Source organism: Delphinus delphis, chromosome 5, assembly GCF_949987515.2.
Source record: "Delphinus delphis chromosome 5, mDelDel1.2, whole genome shotgun sequence".
In the NCBI taxonomy this organism is placed as follows: Eukaryota; Metazoa; Chordata; class Mammalia; order Artiodactyla; family Delphinidae; genus Delphinus; species Delphinus delphis.
The window spans coordinates 96,757,701-96,778,616 of NC_082687.1; the positions used below are offsets into that span (position 1 = coordinate 96,757,701).

Here is a 20,916-nt window from a genome sequence, read left to right on the forward strand (position 1 = left end):
AAACAAGCTTACAAGGATTTTTTTCTTCAGTGCCATTTTTTTCCATCCATCCATCCATCCATCATATATGTATGTGTGCATGCATACATTTATCTAAACCATCTAATACTGATTGGTCATCCACTACATGCCAGGCACTGTTCCAAGGGCTGAATGCCATTGACATGAATGACACCTGTCCTACCCTCAAGTTAGCTGTTATGACATATTATGTTGTGATCTGCAAATATGGGCCATAGCTAATTTAATGAATATCCAAAGCCATATAATGAAGTAGAATAATCTGTTCATGAGGTGGTTCTAGTGTTATTTGAAGATATTTATATAGATGTGCATTCGCATTAAATTAAATTTTAAAAATATGCCACCACAATAATTGCTATAGACCCATGAGGGAGACAGATATTTTTACAGAGAATTGATAATTCAGTATAATAAACTCTGTATTTGTAATTTAGAGGAGGGAAGTTGGAGAAGGCATATACTTGACCTTGCCAGGGGGTTGAGGTGGATGTGGTAGGGACGAATGAGAAGACATATATGGTATTAAAGGGGAAACAGGAAGCAGAAGCTTCCAACCAAGTTGTGTCCAGTTCCAGCCACATTAAAAGCTAATTCTCAAAGCCACAGGACTCTGTTCTTATTGTTTGTAAATGAGGTGTGCTTCTCTTCATTGACCACAAAGGCATTCTTACCTTTCTTAGCTGTTGTATATCCTTACTTGTGTATATGTATCGATATATATTGGATTTAAATAACTAAGGTTGGGAAAGTCTTTTTTACTTTTGAATCTCAATTTTGTCATTTGTAACATTATTATTATTATTGATTATAATTTTAGCTAATAAGGTTATGGCTGAAATTAAGTACTAAATGTAAAATTGCTGATACACAGTAAGTTCTTAATTAATGGTGATGATGGTGATGATGATGATGATGATAGTGACATATTGTAATCATGTGTTTCCATATTGGCCTCCCCCACCCAAATGTTTGCTTATCAAGTCAGGGACAATGTCTTGTTCATGTTTGCATTCCCTAGAACAGTGTTCTCAACTGGGGGCAATTAAACACTGCCCACCAAGGGAAAGTTGGCAATGCCATAAGACATTTTGGTTGTCACAATTGGTGGGAGATGTCACTGACATCAAATGGGATGCTGCTAAATGTCATTCAATGCACCAGATAGCCATCCCACAGTTAATAATTATTTGGACCCAAATATCATCAGTGTGGAGGTTGAGAAACACTGGTTTAGAACAATACTGGAGAGCAAGAGGTGCACAAAAATATTTGTTGAATGAAAAATGCATGAATGGATGGATGAATGAATGGATTGATGAATATGGGGGATAGCTGATCTCATATATGGTTAAAATTGTAGCAGTTACAAACATTCAATTTGCTCTGAATACGTATCCATATACATATCTTTAAATAACACTAGAACTACCTCATGAAATGGATAGCTCATTTCTAGGTTATTATATGGCTTTGGATATTCACAAACTTAGCTGAGACTAATTGCAGATCACAGTGTAATAAATAATAACAGCAAACATTTACGGAAGGCTTACTACATGGCACTTATTCTATTGAGTACTTTGCATGTATTATCTTCCTTAATTTCACAATGACACTTACTACCCCCAACTTACAAATAAGGAAACCGAGGCTCAAAGAGGTTTTCTTCTCAAGGATGCTGTTAGTAATTGAAGATGTCATGTCTTTCTGACTCCAGTGAATGTTTCTGTGACTCCTACATTATTGCTTCTAGACACAATAAACTAAAAGGGCCAGTAATATCTAACTATGATCCTGGTGTTATTATTATAGGATTTCAAACGTATTCATGATCATGATACAGCAGTAAGAGTGTTCATATGTGCTACCAAATAGAGCCTTTGAAAGATGAAATGTAAGCTCCAAATGAAAAGTTCTTTATCTGATGTTGAAAATTTACCTAAAGATACTTTATCTAGTGTTGATTAAGGGTCATAGATTCAGTAGCTTCTTATTTGCCAAATATTTTCTGTGTGATAAATTCAGCAATGAATTGGTATCTAATCTTCTGAATATATATTATGATATTGTTTCATATAATACCAGTAAATCACGTGCAATGACTAGATAGAGATGTATTTCTTAGATCTACTGACTTTTTCTTCCTGTCTTTTGTTCCACATTTTACACTCAGAAACTTGTTTTCAAAGATTGATTCCATCCAAATTTTCCTCTTTTAGGGTTAACACAGCCTTACTAGAGTTTCAATTCAGTTTTCTTTGAAGGATTGCAGAATCTGGCAAGCTTCATGGGCCAACTTATTTGTGAGGAAAAAAGTGAAAATTACTGAAAGAGTAGGACACAATTGTGTTGCTGTAAAGAGCAATACAACATCTATATTTCAGCTGCTACAGGACAGGTGGGAGAGTGTTGAACTAGGAAAGGTAGGCTATACAGTATTATTGTCATTTCCTTTGTGACAAGTAAGCCTTTTGTGTCTTTGTTAAGGATATGAGTGCAGAGCAGGATGACCCCTGTGCTTTTGGCTCCTAGTTCCTGCCTCTCCTTCATCTCTCTGTCTCCTCCCCATCCATCTGCCTGTCTATCCATCCATGCTGTCTCACATGCAGCCATTGCCTGCTGGCTGTACCAGCCCAGAGGTCACGGACATCAGATGTTCTAGATGACTCCAGCTCTGCCAGTCACTAGACATGCACTTCCATCTTCAGCAATTCATTTAATCATGCTACCGCTCTGTGTTCTCATGTATAAAACGTGATCACGTCCCCTTGAAAGAGTTGTCATTACGATGCAATGAGAATGCAGGTAGAGGGTTTAGAGCAGTATCTGAAGCATAGTGAGGACTCAGTAAATTGTTACGATTAATGAAGGTGAAGTTGAGAAGGGATTTAAAGGGCAAGTCTCATTAGAAAAAGCAACAAAACAAGGGAGCGATTTTCAGGTGGGGGTGACAGAGGTTTTTTTTTATGGAACTTCATTCATTACCTGCAGCCCCCTTTTCACCTTTCTCTCCTTTCCTGCCGTCTCTACCATCTCGTCCTGGAAGGCCGATCCGACCATGGGGCCCAGGGGAACCATTTGCTCCAGGGGGGCCTGGAGGTCCAGGTAAGCCAGGAATGCTACAGATATATCTTGGGGAGTAGCTGTCTCCTTTGAACTGATTACCCCGAGGTTGTCCACTCGCACAAATGGCAAAACTTGTAACATAGAGCAAGACAAACATCTTTGGCTCTGGAAGAGAAACACACGGACATAAATGCACCCTCTTAGGTGGGGTTTTTGGCATAACTGAACATGAGAATGGACATTTGCAAAAATTCACCCCAGGGCTCACCTCTCCATGTGTGTCTAAATACCCTGTTTGCCCTAATAATTCCATTGAAAATTATTAGCACTTTATTGATAGAGAGTTCTCAGTGCCCACACAAGGGTTGGTGGAGATGAAGTCAGTGAAGATTTAAAAAAATTCCAGAATAAATCACTTTGTTGCATTTGCATTTTCTTTTCTGCAGGAATCAATGGTGGACTTTGAAAAACAATGTTTTGCTTTTGCAAAAGTACACATTTTTAAAAGGAAAATTAGAGATGCAAATGAATAAGATAAACATTAAAGTTATTCTCACCACTCACAGATAATTACTCTTTACATTTTGACGTATACATCCTTCTGGTGTTTTCTTTCTATGCTATGAAGAAAAGTGATGTTATGACATTCCTGCAAGTCTTTAACTTTTTTTCACTTAACAATATATCGTGAGCATCTTTCCATGTCAAAAATTATTCATAACATTAAAAAATTGTTGCATTTGCCTCTACTATCCTTTATGTACAACATTCCCCATTATAGACATTTGCTTCCAGTTTTCTGCTAGTATAAACACCATGATAGATAGACATCTTTATATCTAATCTTGGCATGCTTCCACAGTCGTTTTCTTAGAATTTATAGGCTTTTTAAAGCAAGAGAAAGGAAGTGACATTTTCAGGAAAATCATGTTTTTCATTTGATAATCATGTGTAATGCCAATTAGTGTTAATTGGAGTACTGTGCATGTCCTGAGTGGAGTTGTCTCAAACTTTAATTTAAAATCTGCAGGATATAATGCCCTACTGTCCCATTAAGCTGTTAGCACTGGGGCTCAATTAAAGAGCTGAGTGAAATTAAATCACACATGTTGCCACATGGTCTGAGTGAAGCAGGCAACAGATCTCTTCAGCTCTGATCTAATGGGATTTGGTTTTTCCCTCCACAAAGCCTGGCCACTGAGGATGATGGATCATTTATTAGCATCATATTTGGCATATAGGCTGAGAGGTGTGTAGTGTAGGCTTGGGACACTTGATTTTCTAGGCTAATGTCTTAGAGCTATCAGCATCTTGGGTGGGAGTATACATGTGACTCTGGGGTGGTATAAATGAGCAGTTATTGCATGGTTGGACCTATGCTTTAATAAGAAATCTGTGGAAACAACCTAAAAGTCTATCGACAGATGAATGGATAAAGAATATGTGGTATATATATATATGCATACACACACACACATACACAGTGAAATATTAGCCATAAAAAAGAATGAAATAATGCCATTTGCAGCAACATGGATGGACCTAGAGATTATCATACTATGCAAAGTAAGTCAGAAAGAGAAAGATATGATACCATATCAAATACCATATGATATCACTTATATGTTGAATCTAAAATATGATACAAATCAACATATCTACAGAACGAAAACAGACTCACAGATATAGAGGACAGACTTGTGACTGCCAAGGGAGAGGGGGTAGGGGAGGGAAGGATTGGGAGTTTGGGATTAACAGAGGCAAACTATTATATATAGGATGGATAAATAACAAGGTCCTACTGTATAGCACAGGGAACTATACTCAATATCCTTTGACAAACCATTATGGAAAAGAATGTGAAGAAGAATGTATATATATGTCACTTTGTTGTACAGAAGACATTAACACAACATTGTAAATCAACTATACATCAATAAAATAAAAAAAAGAAATCTGTACAATGCTTAATGTATATCCCTGGTGTATACTTACCAAAAGGAGATAATCATAACATGTGGGAAAAGCAATTGGATAGAGTTTCTTTTTTTTTGACAGCCACATCAGAAAATTAACCAGCACACTGTACCACTTTTATAGCACCCATGAGGAAATTGTAACATCTTGGAATTAGATCCAGAAATTTGCGAGAGCATAGGAATGACAAACTGAGAAAAACATAGTGTGCACATGTAGTTCAAAATAAGTCTGATTCCTAGAAATCTAATTAGTGAAAAACTGAAGCAACTTATCCAAATATAGGCTCTGTATCCTTGACCACATCTCCATGTTACCAGTGCCCTTACCCCCCAACCGAAAAAAATCAAAGGGAACATTTTTCTATGCCCTGTCTGCTTATAGAACACAAACTCAAAATTATTTATCTTATTACTCATCTGGGATTAAGGCACGTTCTGAAAACCCAGCAGATCTGATAAACATTCCAGCCCTTCCAAAGGTGCCTCAGATGAAAGAAAATGGAAAGAATCTTTTATTCAAACCCTTGTCAGTTAAAACAAGACAGAATGATTAAATTGCTAGATCTTCCACCTTGCAAAAAACTGATTAGAGGAAGCTTTGAGAAGGGATTTAAAAGAGGAGAACAGATACTTATAAGGAGGCTTTTAACCAGACATGGAATGCGATGCTGTAGCTGAAGCCAGGAGCTGGTCCTAAGAGGGACTTGAAACGATCTGGTGAGAAGGTGCTTTGGGCAGTGGCATCTCAGACACTGGTGGAGATGCTAAGAACACACATGACAATAGTTGGGGATCAGTCTATGAAGGAGCGTGTGGTCAGAGTTGAGGTTATGATGGATAGAGGATGCAAAAATTTTAAAGATGTGCTTGGAAGAAGGATGTTAATATTTCCAAGAGCCAGGCAAAGGTACTCAAAGAAAGAATAAATTAAAACAACTGAAACAAAGATATTCATTGAACAAATGGTTTGCAATTCTTTGACAAATGCACTAGAATATTGTCTGCACAGTAGTTTAAATGCTGAAAGCATTCCTAGTTGAATACTTTGAAAGGCACTCAGAATGGTTATCCATTAATAATCCTCATCAGAATTGAGGGATGAGGTGTTGTGGCACCTGACCTGTGATGATGACATGATGGTGAGTGGCTTGGGTTGAGGCTTGGGACTCAAATCGTCAGGATGACAAAGGGGTGTGGGTTATAATGGAAAACTACAGTGGCATTATCTTGTAATGGTTCTTCATTTCATTTAAAAGTCAAAAGCCTCATGGTACATGGTCTACAAGGCCCTACTTGATTGGTTGCCCACCTTTCTTACCTCCCTGACTTCATCTTCTTCTACTCTCTTCCCACTTCCTCATCATCTGTCACACTGGACTCCTTGATGTTTCTCGAAGATGCCAGATACACTCTGCCTTAGGGCCTTCACACTGTCTCTTCCCTCTGTCTGGAGCTCTCTTCTCCAAGATGCCTATATGTCTCCCTCCCTCATCTGCTTCTGCCTTTGTTCAAACGCTACCATTTCATTAAAGCCAACCTTCACCTCTTCATCTAACATTGCAAACGACCTTCTCCTATCCATGACGTGCCCTCTTTCTGTTCTGTTTTTTTCTATTCTCCATTGTACTCATCATCCTCTAATTTACTAGATTATTCTTAATTTTATTACGCGTTTAAATTTGTAAATATCTCTAGCTGATAGAATGTAAGCTTCATGAGGGCAGGGATCTTTGTGTTAGCCATTGACGTCTCCAACCATGTAGAATAGTGCTTAGCACAAAAAACTCAGGCTGAGGGCAAAGGAGATTTTGGGGGCGGGGAAGGTGTGATTTTTGTGGGAAAAAGACTAGATAGAAATTATGGAATATGAGAATATTACAAAAGAAAGAGGAAAGAGAGAATTTAAAGAAATATTCCTGGGGTCTATGGGTCCCTTTTGCAGTATCTGTTTGAGAAATACAGATAAAGGATTTAAGTTGTTTTAACTTTGTATAGTCTAAAGTATTTAAAATATTTATTTTTATATAGATAAAACATGCACCTTCATAAAATTAAAAAAAGATGTGCAATGAAAAGGAAATCTCTTCTCTTTCCTCTCAGTCTCCCAGACATGTAGGTTCCCTCTCTAGAGGCAATCACTTTTGCTAGTTTCTTGTGGGTCCTTCCACCTGTAGGCATACTGTATGCAAATTCCTGCACCTTGCTTTTCCACTTAGCTTGGAGATATCAGTATATAGACAGAGCTGCCTCATTCTTTTTTTAGTCGCTGTGGAATATCCATCGTAAGAATCTATTATATTTAACAAGTCACCTATTGATGGATACTTGGGACATTTTTATTCTTGTGATATTACAAACAATAGTGCGATAGATATTTATATGTATATTCTTTGCATGTGGTTTATGACATGAGCAGCAAATAGCTTTTCCCAGTTTGTTTTTTCACTTCATTCATGTATTTTAAAAAATCTTTTTATCTTGAAGACACTTTTGGGGGTTCAATTTCTTGTGTTTAGAAGGTCTTCCCCACTTCAAGATAATAAAAAGAATTCTCCCACTTTTCTTTCAATTTTATTTTCATTTTTTCACCTTTAAAATTTGAGCCATTGGAGTCTTTCTGATTAAAATGTGTGAGGTAGGGATCCAACTTTATATTTTCAACACCTTGTATTAAAAAGTCCATCCTTCAACCACTGCCCCACTGGTTTGTGATGAATTTGGTTATTCTGACTGGGAATGAACTATGTGAGTCATGGCTCTATACACATTACAATACTTTTAAACAGCTTTTTGAGATTTAATTTACACATCATAAAACTGACCAATTTAAGTATACAATTCAATGTACACCATAATCTAATTTTAGAACATTTTTAAAACTACAAAAAGAAACATACACATTAGCAGTCACTCCTCATACAAAATACTTTGAAATATTACATTGAATTATGTAAATTTATGCAGAATATGTGCTAAAATGTATTATTTTTTTCCACTAGTGTGCTCCTTTGGAGTTAGAAAATCAAAGCTCTGGAAATATTGTTAATTTGAACAGATCTGTCCTGGATGTTAGTTGTAAATGATTCTCTATCCTATTTTTCTGTAAGGATTACAAAGTAACAGATCTTTAATTTTTTTAAATACCCATTTAAAAAATTATAATACTTTGTGGTACTATAGATTTCAAAGCCTTCATGTTAATGTATATTTTGAATCTGTAAGGCAGGAATGTAGTATATAGTGTTTTGTAAATATTTTAAGTCATAAAACCCTTAGTTTTTGCTAAACTAGCTATGGAAAATACTTGGAGAAATACTGAATAAATCAGTGCAAAGATTTTACTTCTAGAAAATGTGCCCACAGTTTGAGAGCTTTCAGTAAATAACATGTTTTTTCTTTATTATAAAATAAAATAAGCCCATGCATACATGGTCAACTAATACTTGACAAGGGAGCCAAGAATACTCACCAGGCAAAATATAGTCTCTTCAATAAATAAATGGTGTTGGAAAAAACTAGATATTCACATGCAAAAAAAAAAAAGAAATTGGAACCCTATCTCATACCACTCAAAAATATAACTCAAAATGGGTTAAGGACTTAAATGTAAGCCCTAAAATCATAAAACCTCTGGAAGAACACACAGGGAGAAAGCACTTGACACTGGTCTTGGCAACAGCTTTTTGAATATGACACCAAAAGCATAAGCAACAAAAGCAAAAATAAACAAGTGGGACTACACCAAACTAAAAAGCTGCACAGCAAAAAAAACGATCAACAAAATGAATAGGCAACCTATGGGAGATAAAATTTGCCACTCATGTATCTGAGAAGAGGTTAATATCCAAAATACATAAAGAACTCATATAACTCAATACTAAAAACCAAATAATCCAATTAAAAATGGGTAAAGAATCTGAATAGACATTTTTCCAAAGAGGACATATGAATGGACAGCAGGTACATGAAAAGATGCTCAACATCACTTATTATCAGGAAATTGAAAATGAAAAAAAAAACCCAATAAGCTATCACCTCACACCTGTTAGAATGGCCATCATAAAAAGACCAGAGATAACAAGTGTTGGTGGGAACATGGAGAAAAGGAATACTGTACACTGTTGGTGAGAATATAAACTGGTACAGCTACTAGGGAAAACAATATGGAGATTCCTCAAGAAATTAAAAATAGAAGTTCCATGTGATCCAGCAATATCACTTTTGGGTAGTATTTATCTGAAGGAAATGAAAATCATTACCTTGAAGAGATGTCTGTATTCCCATGAAAACTCTAATTCGAAAAGGTACGTGCACCCCAATGTTCATAGCAGCATTGTTCACAATAGCCAAGACGTGGGAGAAACCTAAATTTCCAACAACGGATGAATGGATAAAGAAAATGTGATATATATATTTGTGTGTGTGTGTGTGTATGTGTGTGTGTGCGTGTGTGTGTCTGTGTGTGTATAAAATATACAATGGAATATTATTCAGCCACAAAAAAGAAGGAAATTCTGTCATTTGTGACAACATGGTTGAACCTTGAAGGCATTATGCTAAGTGAAATAAATCAGACAGAGAAAGACAAATTATCTTGATTATATGTGAAATTTTAAAAGCTTAACTCACAGAAACAAAGTAGAATTGTGGTTACCGGGGGCTGAAGTGTGGAGGAAACAAAGAGTTGTTGGCCAAAGGGTACAAACAAAGGATCTTCCAGCTATGAGATGAATACATTTTGAGAATCTAATGTATAACGTGGTGTCTATAATTAACAATACTGTATCATACACTTGAAAGTTGCTGAGAGAGTTGATCTCAAATGTTCTCACTACACACAAAAAATAATAATTACCTGAGGTGATGGATGTGTCAACTAATCTTATTGTGTTAATCATTTTGCAATACATATGAGTACCAAATCTTCATGTCATATACTCTAAACTTACACAATGTTATATGTTAATTATATCACAATAAAGCTGGAAAAAAATGTAAAATGTAGGTGGTAGACATGTAAAATTGTCCAGCTGCTGTACAAAACAGTATGGTGATTACTCAAAAAATTTAATATAGAATTATCATATAATCCAGTAATTCCATTTCTGGATATACCCAAAAGAAGTGAAAGCAGGAGCTCAAACATGTTTGTATACCCATATTCACAGCAGCATTATTCACAATAGCCAAAAGGTGGAAGCAACTCAAGTGTCCATCAACAGATGAATGGTTAAACAAAATGTGGCACATACACACAATGGAATATTATTCAGCTTTTAAAGGAAGATATTTTTGACACATATTACAACATGGGTGAATCTTGAAGACTTTGATGCCAAGTGAAATAACCCAGTCACAAAAGGACAAATATTGTATGATTCTACTTATATGATGTGTCTAGAATAATCAAAATTGTAAAGACAGAAAATAGAATGGTGATTACCAAGGGCTGGAGGGAGGGGGAAATGATGAGTGTTTAATGAAGACAGAGTTTCAGTTGGGGAAGATGAAGAGTTCTGGAGATGGATGGTGGTGATGGTTGTACAGCGTTGTGAATGTACCCAATGCCGTAGAACTGTATACTCTGGCAAGTTTTATGTTGTGTATATTTTACCACAAAAAAACTAAGTAAAAAAAGATTAGGGGCTTCCCTGGTGGCGCAGTGGTTGAGAGTCCGCCTGTCGATGCAGGGGACACGGGTTCGTGCCCCGGTCCGGGAAGATCCCACATGCCGCGGAGCGGCTAGGCCCGTGAGCCATGGCCGCTGAGCCTGCACGTCCGGAGCCTGTGCTCCGCAACGGGAGAGGCCACAACAGTGAGAGGGCCACGTACCGCAAAAAAAAAAAAAAAAAAAAAAAAAAAGATTAATTGGGATGTATGGAACCTACTAGTATTCTTATTACTGTGCTTTCAAGACACCATTTACTCAATCCCCACACCACTTTTATGAAGTTGGTGCTATTATCTTCACTTTACAAATTATAAAATGGAGAGTCTGAGGGTTCAAGTCCACACAGCCCTAAAAATGGCCCAGGCAGGATTTGAACTGAGCTCTTTTGTCTCTAAACACTTGGGTTTTCCCTGACATCATGTGAGGGAAACTGTAACATTACTTCATGGCAAAGGGCTCAATTACTAATTCAAGTTGAAAATGTGTTTTACTTGGAATTCATTAGGAGGAGGATAGGTAACCATGGAGGCCAAAACGAGACATATCCTTGGCCTGCAGGGGAAGGGATTTCACAACAGCAGGGTTTGTCCTCCTCTGGCTGCACTAGGAGTTCACTGTGAGCAAGACGGGATCAGACCTGAGCTGCTCACACCCCAGTGCCTTCTGTTTGTTCTTCCTCAGCTCTCCCTTTGGGGCCCTGGTTTTCCTCCTCAGAACAGCTTCTTCTGTTGGCCATGAAGTCCCTTCCTTCTCCTGTCTCTACTCCACCCAGCATAGCCACACAACCACATTGTGTTATGACTAACTATTGCTTTTTCTCCACCAAAATGCAAACTCTATCACAAACATTTAGGACAAAGACTGATCTACAGTAGAGGCTCAACAAAAGTTGAAAGAAGGAAAATATTCATCAATATTTATTCTTATAAACATTTCATAATTTATAAACTCCATCTGCTGTATGTAAAAGGCTACGATGGCACAACAGTAATCTGTTCTAACATCTATCAAATATTTTGTCATCTACAGAGCAACGTTAAGCCTGTATCATCTTCCCAAGGACCCTTTTGTGGTAGGTCGGACAGGGGTACCAATGTCCAGAGAAGTCAGGTAACTTGTTTATGGTCACAAAGCTAGTGTCAGACCAGAGATTTGAACCCAGGTCTTCAGTTTCATGGATTCTTCTTCCAGAGCCATCTGTTTAATAAACTCAAAAGCTACCGTAATGAAATAGGACATTGCAGCCACATCTGCCAAAATTCTAAAAAAAGAGTAAACACCATACCTTGCTCTGGGATGGTGGGTTGCTCCAGAATTCTAAATCCACAAGAGACTGAGGATCTTTCATGAGAGCTCAGAGAAAATCTTGCTTTGGTACCAGACAGAAAAACAGATCCAAGTTCTCAGAGGTTTCCAAATAGTTGTGCTAAAAATAATTCTCTCCATTAGTCCCAAAGAGCCAGAGGCACTGAAAGTCATTCATTGGGTGAGGCTCAATCAGGGCCAGTTGAAAACCTCGATTTTGTTTGAGTTAAACCTGAAAGTGCCTGCTTTTCTTGACCGTTAGCTGTAGAGGCACCTCCATCTCCGTGTGTTGTGGCCTCGTTTTCAGATTTGTTTACTTAATTTTTTCCCCTCTTCATTTGTTTTCCACTGAGTGGATGTTTCAGGAAAAAAATTACTCACTGACTGGAAATTAGTTGTTAACTTAGAGAAAAAAGTTATGCCCTTTTTGAGCATTTTCAATGTAGAATCTTCAGATTCTGGAAGTGGGATTGTGTCTCATGAGATAACAAGGAAAGATGTCCCTATTCTGGGTAAATACGGCAGGAAAATGGTCCCTCATCCTATGTGCTACAAAATGAAAGAGGGTGATGAATACTGTACTGCTGTTTTCTTTGTTCTCTGAATGGATAAATGATTGGATATTTTCAGAAGACTAATAGGTCTTTGTTCATATAGAGAATGGATCACAACTCAAAAGGCAGAATGGTTCTCCAGACCCTATGACAACTCATCTTCAGTGCTATCAATTTCTTTTTGTCCTTTTGATACGAACTTCATGTATATCCTTACAAGAGCAGTATGTAATTCATGATGGTGTTTATGGAAACTGAGTGACTGAAAAATTTTGTTTTTATCTTGCTTTCCCCACCATTCTTCTCAAGCTATTAAGAATGCAAATTGAAAGAAATACTTCCAGTTGGGGAAATGGGCACGAATCACAAATTTGACCAAGAATATTCGTGGGCTTTATTTTGCCTTAGCTATCCACCCTCCTATCTGGAGGACATAGTCTTTTGAATTTATTGGCTGTCAAAAATCTGAGTTCGAACATAGAGTCATAAAAATAATGCCTTGAGCACACAAGTGAGGCACAGCTTTTGCTAAAGTAGAGTAGGACCTTAATCAGAGAGAGTTTCCTCATCCTCAAAATAAAATGGTTGTCCTTATATTACTCAGCTATAAAAAGGAATGAAATTGAGTTATTTGTAAAGAGGTGGATGGACCTAGAGTCTGTCATAGAGAGTAAAGTAAGTCAGAAAGAGAAAAACAAATACTGTATGCTAAAACACATATATGGAATCTAAGAAAACAGTACTGAGGAACCTAGTGGCAGGGCAGGAATAAAGACGCAGAGGTAGAGAACAGACTTGAGGACATGGGGTGGGGGGAAGAGGAAGCTAGGACAAAATGAGAGAGTAGCACTGACATTTATACACTACCGAATGTAAAATGGATGGCTAGTGGGAACCTGCTGCATAGCACAGGGAGATCAGCTCGATGCTTTGTGATGACCTAGAGGGGTGGGATAGGGAGGGTGGGAGAGAGGCTCAAGAGGGAGAGGATATGGGGATATATGTATACATATAGTTGATTCACTTTGTTGTACAGCAGAAACTAACACAACATTGTAAAGCAATTATACTCCAATAAAGATATAAAAAAATAAATTGGTTGTCCTTGATTATTTCTAAGTTTTCTCACCGTTCTTAATATTCTCTCATCTTGTGCCTCATGAGGTAGAGCTTAAAAAGTAATGTCAGCCACTCTACACCTTACATACAAGTAGAGATACAAGTCACCTGGAAGGGGATACTTGATATTGAGAGAGGTTACTCAGGTGACTCTCTGCATAAAGGGAAGCACTTGGTAGTGGTTTGATGAAGGTTTTCCTTTCAGGGACCCTTGGCTGGAGAGGGGTTGAGGTTATTTACTTAAAGCATCCAGGGCCTTCTGGAAAGGAAGGAACCAGGGACCCAGCCCCTTCTTTCCATGATGTAAACTTAAAGAAATTAGTCATGGACGACAGCGTTGGTTTGGTCCAAAGCCTGCTGTGAAGAACGAATACTGTGGACCACAGAATGGAATTGAGAGGGAGGTACTTGGGAGTCTGGGCCAAAAGCATTAAAGGATTTGGGGGTGGCTGGTTTTGGTGGAGTACATGGATGAAGCTGAAAGTTCGTGTGTCCTAAGTGATTCTGTCATCACAGCTCTCCTTTGGGGAACAGTGGAGAATTAAGAGGGTCATTATATTAAAACTTAGTAAGGCGGTAGTACCGGGGTTAGTGAGAGCATCTCCTACAAATGGACAAGCATCTACTAGATTCTGCACAATTAGAGTGTGGCAATTTGGTGGCAGCTAAAGCAACAAGACTAGTGAACAAAACTTTTGTTTTTCACTTTCTGCCTGGGATAGAAGTAGACATGACCCCATTTGAACCAAGAATGCCCCTAGAATTCTTAGATCATTCATGGAGGGGAGGATTTAGATCTTGACTAGTCTACCTGATAATAAAAAAAAAATGGGATCCTGAGAACTAATTGGAAGAAAGAAAAATGGCATGACTGTATTTGAACTTGAACTGGCACATAGGTCATAGAGGCTGAATTCTTTCATTAGTTCACTCCTAGCCTAACACCACAGAACAACCCACTGACTTGTGTAGGAAGGCCCTGACTATCTGACTTGAAGGTAATCTTCCCACACTCCCTTCTGAGGTCTTCTAAAAGGCTGGACTAGAATAGCAGTCCTTATAATCTTAATTTCTGGGATGTCAGCCTGTGGATATGTTCATTTATTTGTATACAAGGGATAACTTTATTTTTACTGAAGTATAGTTGATTTACAATGTTGTGTTAGTTTCTGGTGTACAGCAAATTGATTCAGTTATATATATACATATATTCTTTTCTCAGAATTTTTCCATTATAGTTTATTACAAGATATTGAATATAGTTCCCTGATAGCTTTGTCAGTTTCCTTGGTGTAAATACTTCCATCATGGCCAATTTCAAGCTACCAACCTGATATTCACTAAATGCAAAGTTGTGTGGAGTTGGCTATATAGTCGGACCTTATTGTTTATCTATTTTATGTAGAGTAGTGTGCATCTGCTAATCCCAAACTTCTAATTTATCCCTCCCCTCCCTTTCCCTTTTGGTAACCATAAGTTTATTTTCTATATCTGTGAGTCTGTTTCTGTTTTGTAAATAACTTCATTTGTATCTTTTTTTAGGTTTCACATATAAGTGATATTGTATGATGTTTATCTTTCTCTGACTTACTTCACTTAGTATGATAATCTGTAGGTCCATCCATGTTGCTATAAATGGCATTATTTCATTCTTTTTTATGGCTGAGTACTATTCCATTGTATATATATACCACATCTTCTTTATCTATTCATCTGTCAATGGACACTTAGGTTGTTTCCATTTCTTGGCTATTGTAAATAATGCTGTTATGAATATTGGGGTGCATGTAAGTGATGACTTCTTAAAGGGCTTTTCTCATTCATTTTTCTTTGGATTGGTACAATCTCCATCAAAGGGCTTAGAAATGGGTAAATTTTTTGACCTCCAAAAGAGGTAGATGTGTTCTTATTTTTCTGTCTTAACTTGACCAAGTGTTGACACAATTTACGGGTGTTCATATTTGCTTTTTCTGTGTCATTCATAACTTCCTTAGATTCCCTTTAGTGTTCGATGGCAAGGTTTCTTATATTATTAAAGTATCACTGTATTTTTTCTGTTCTGCAATATTTGATTTTTTCTTCATTATTTTTCATCTTAGCTAACTTATTATAGTCTATATCTTCCTGGATTTACTCTTCTTCACAGAGAGAATAAAACCTTTGAAATTGTCTCCTAGAGCATTCAGACCTCAGATGTTACTAAAACTTGTTATTGCCTATTTCACTCATCATTTTCACACTTATTTTAGAGACAGTAGCAAAAAAAAAAAAAGTGGGTAGAAAAATATGCTGAAGGAAGTATTGGCTTAAAGTAAAAAAGTCGGGTTCCATTTACACCTGCCACTCATGTCGAGGCCAAGGTCTTATTCTGTCTTTTCTAGGCAGACATTTTTTTCTCCTCTCAGCTTGTGCTTATTTTCCTGTAGCCTTAACTCACTTTTCAACTGAATTCAGTTCAATCTAGATCAATCCAATCAACGTTCACAGAGCATCTCACAGTGTGCTGGTGAACCAGCTCTCAAGAAACAGGTACAGATTAATAGCTTTGTCAGTTTCCTTGGTGTAAATACTTCCATCATGGCCAATTTCAAGCTACCAACCTGATATTCACTAAATGCAAAGTTGTGTGGAGTTGGCCCTTGCTAGCCGGTCTAAGCTAGATCAGCACAGCACTGGGAATATATATAAGCCAATTCTCGGTACTAGAATTATTTTTAAAAGAAGGTTCTAGCTTATGTGCTAAGACATGACATCATTTTCTCCTTTAATCCTCACCATAACCTCTTGAGGTGAGTAATTTTATCATCCTCCCTTCGTAGATGAGGAATTTGGGCAGGCTGATCCACAGTTGGCCCACCTAACCACTGTACCATGTATCCCCATAGGGTGTTTCTAACTTTACAAGACCAGGTTCCTGCATCCACACAGCTTGCAGGTGGGTGGATTGCACGCCTGACTCCTCCTCTTCCTTCCCATAGCACTGGGTTCGGGCGGGAATCTAACCTTGTCTTTCTAGCCTCAGTGCCCTGCTTATATCATCTCCTCTTGCTTACAAGTCCCTGTTGGCCATGTCCTTCCCATGCCCTTTTCTACATATGCTCACTTTTGTCCTCCTTATGCATTGCTTTCTCCAGAAAGCCTCCCTGTACTCTCAGCAGGTACAGCCTTCCCTTCCTTCGAACCCTCCTAGAACATTATTTGGATATCTTTTATGCACCTTAACTCATGGATTCTTAACTAGATCTACTGTATCAGCACACCAGTGGATTAGTTCTAGGTACTGATATTTTTCAAAAGCTCTATGGGTAATTCTGATAGGCAGTCAGAAATTGGGAATCTTTACCTTATCTACTTTTCCTCAAATGATGCCTCCTCTGTTAGTCCTTCCAAGCCAGGGAGTGTCAGTGATATAAATCTGATCTGGTCTTCTCACTCTTTTATTCTGTTCTTTTATGAATCACCTCATTACATACTTATTGAGCTCCTACTATATGCCAGATACTGAGTGCTTGATCTTGGTATTCAATGGGGAGCAAACATGGAGCTCTTACCCTTAGAGAGAAAAAGTCTAGTAGGGAAGACAGACATTCATCAAATAAGCATAAGACTATGTTTACCAGATGTTAATTCGGACTTTCCATCATCTTGGAGTTTCAGTTGAGCACTCAAGGCAGAGAATAATGGGCAATCAGTTCCCATACATCCATTTAAGACTTGCCAAAAACCAGCTGGATCTGATATTAGCTATAGTCCACTTTTACCCACATAAAAGAAAACTAGAAATTCAAAAAGGTTGAATAGTTGAAGGGAGCCATCAAGGTAGAGAGTCATTAGCTGATAAGGGAGTGCCAAGGACCTCTCCTCTCCCTTCCTATGAGGGAGGAGATGGAGGAATAATACCCCCTCCCCAACTCCCAGACTAGTGGCAAGGACTCCAAGAGATTACTGATAGTATCAGAGGTGCCTGCAAGAAAGAAACCACTTTGTTCACCGGTTGTATATTAACTGAACTGTGAAACTGAAAGCCTTGCAATTCTCATGGGATCAGAGAAATGTGGGGAAGCTTGAGCTACCCCTAAAGTTTGATGTCTTATGTGATCATAGAAATTAGAGAATTCTGAAGGCAGAAGGCTGTCTGGAGAAGAGAGAGCAGTATAAAAGCAGCTATTGATGAGGCAAGGATGTATGAATTTCCCAAGAGGCAGATGACACTGAGGATGGCAACTGGGATTGGGCCATTTAGGTGGGACCTCTTGAGCCAGGAGGGTGTCCTTCTAGGATGAGGAAGCCAGTAAGAAGCCATCTAGCATACCACTGACTGCAGAAGCTGAGGATGGTATGGGGGCAAAGCAGGGTATCACCCAAGGACTTTATCACCCATATTAGGAAATTGTAAAGCGTGGAGTTCCCTCAGAAAGCCTCTAATGGCTACGGGAAATTTTCAACCAGAGAGAGCCAGCAGTTGAATACCTGGAGCACCAAGCAGGTATCGGCAGCCAGAAAAGAACCATACCAGTACCTATTAAGTAAACATACTTTGGTCACATTTTTCTAATTCTCCTCCCTTCTTATCTGACTCTGGACATGCCCAAAGTAGAAGGAGAGGTAGGAGATGGGGGAAGAGTGAAAAGCATAACATTCTGAGCTGAAGACTTGGAAAAGAACAAGCTTTCTATTGGATGTGATATTGAGGTGTTGATTTAGATTTGTCTTTTTAATGTCTGAAAATGAGTCACAATTGACCAACAAGATTGTTCATGTCATTCAAAGTGACCAGAAAGCTAAGGAATTTGCCTGAGTTGTCATGAAAGGGCAGAGAAAAAGATCCAACAGGATTTGACTAGAAAAAGTGATGGGAGAAAAGTGAAGTTGTTTCTTATTTATATCATATTTAAGACATAGACGATCATTTAATAAATTCAGGAAACTCTGGAAAGTGTTTTCTGAAGGGAAAGTAAAGGGTGTTATGGGAGTGTTTAAGCAGGGCAACCTAGTTGAGACCTAGGGCTTGTCTAAAGAAATGACATGTGACCTGAAATATAAAAGGGGAACAGTCATTAACCAGGAAGAGAAATTAGAAAACACTTCCAGGCTGAGGGAATGCCATGTGCAAAGGCCCTGAGGTGGAATAGGATGATTTTGAAAGAAGGTCATTGAAAAGAGCAAAGGAGAGCATATGCCTGGAGGGTATGCCTGGAACTAGCAGGGCCCTGCTGGGCTTGGAAGGTTCTGGTCTTTATCCTGAAAGGCTGTGAGCAGGGTTTTATGGGGCAGGCTGCCAACTCTCCCTCAACCCCAGTCTGTTACAATAATGAAGTTGATACAAATAGAGGTGATGCTCGCTGCCATTTTCCTGCCTCTCATTGAGGTGACTTCAATAAGCTATACAGACTTCATTTGGCTTATGAACTGAATCTGCTTTCATTGTTGAGAAGATGTAAGTTCTTGTGAGAAAAGTGGTTTGCATATTTAAAAAAAGGCAATTCACACACTCATTGAATGAACAAATGTCATGACCTCTACCTGTGCCAGGTGCCACCGCAGGCCCTGGAGATGAGAAGCTGAAAGAGGAAGACAGGATTCTAATGCCTTGGAACTCACTCCAGTGAGAATTTCAAGTCATTAGGGAAGGAAGATGCCCTCTGAGGGCATCTGCCTGATTTTCCCATTTTATAGAGAAGAAAATACCTTCAGTGAAAAGTGACTCTTCCAAAGGCCCCATTTATGGATAAGACCAGAGTTAGAGCTCAGGTCCCCTGTAAGATTCTCTCCTCTGTACAGCACAGCTAGTTACCAGGACCTGATTCCTGACTTCACACAGAGAAGACACTGCAGTATTTTTCATACACATAAACACCTATTACTGTGGATAATTGAGAGTTAACATGGTAGTATTATCGCAGATCATAATACTTGATTCTCATCTTTCTACCACAAATATCACTTCTTATATTTTAAATCATAAGAACATTCTAAAAAATTACAGAAAATTTTGAGCATACACAAAAGTAGAGACCAAATGGAAAATGAGTTGCTGTGTACCCACCACCAGCTCAATAGTTACTGAGAGGAATATAATTTCATTGATACCCCTACTCAACTAATCCCTTACCCCTGCATTTGGTATGTTTAGAAGCAAATTCCACACATCATATCATCTATTTCATAACTATTTCAGGAAAACCTAGGAATTATTATCATCTTGGATAATAAATAACAGAGTGATTGACACCGTGCTGCTTCATCAGCCATTGAGACTTTTAACCAAAAATAGGCTTACTTTAGAGTAGTTTAAAATGTCTTAAAAGCACTTTACTCACAAACTGCTACACTGTGCACTAAAAGTTGCGAAATGTAATTTTATGTAGTCTCAAGCTTTCTCAGTGAAGTTTTCAGAGTCCACAGGGGAGCTCTCTGATGACTTGTTAAAGAAATTCCAAGAAGTTTTGAGCCCAGTAAAGGTCTGTCTGTGGGTCCGTGTGTTCCAGGAAAGACTACAGTGCAGAGCTGGCCTTTAGTCCTGCCACATGTCAAGGATGGGTGATACTGCTGCCACGTGCAATTTTTGGCTTTTACTAACATAACCTGTCATACCATCCTAAGATTGTTTAGGAAACACGAGAGAACTAGCATCATCTTTATTTTTTATTTATGTTTTTATTGGGGTATAGTTGTTTTACAATGTTGTATTAGTTTCTACTGTACAGGGAAGTGGAGTTCCCTGTGCTATACAGCAGGTTCTCATTAGGTATCTATCTTATACACATTAGTTAGTGTATACATGTCAATCCCAATCTCCCAATTCATCCCACCCCTCCTTTCCCCCGCTTGGTGTCCATACGTTTTTAAAATGTTAGAGAGTCCTGGAATCTTGGGATGAGAAGGCTAACAGAGTGATCTGCGTTGTCTTGGGCACTTAAGAGTCAACAGGCACAGAATGAAGCCTGTCAGTCCTGGGGAAGGATCTCAGTGCAGCTGGGCATGGCCACCTCCATCCCCACCATGGTGCAGACGGAAAGGTGAGGTCAGGGGAAAACCTAACCTGGAAGGCAAACCACAGGAACCAAAACTTTGTGTGTTTGCTTTACCACTTCTATGCTTCTTGTAACAGTGACTTCAATTTGCACATTTCCCTGAGAAATATTTGGCATATGAGAGATTCTGTATCTCTGTTTTTTTAAATTTTTATTTTCTGGTG

At 38.3% G+C, this 20,916-nt stretch overlaps 1 protein-coding gene across 3 annotated transcripts in view; it reads right to left on the reverse strand.

The window, feature by feature from the left end:
- The window catches only part of C1QTNF7 (C1q and TNF related 7), a 124,930-nt gene that overhangs the window by 3,817 nt on the left and 100,197 nt on the right, over positions 1–20,916 (reverse strand). For 2 of the 3 annotated variants that reach the window (XM_060012792.1, XM_060012790.1), the window contains exon 2: positions 3,010–3,255. In XM_060012792.1, the coding sequence (XP_059868775.1) occupies positions 3,010–3,247 (238 nt within the window). In that variant the 5' untranslated portion in view covers positions 3,248–3,255. Of the gene's footprint in view, positions 1–3,009; positions 3,256–12,025; positions 12,075–20,916 lie in introns of those variants that run through there. The other variant, XM_060012791.1, reaches the window with a different exon arrangement.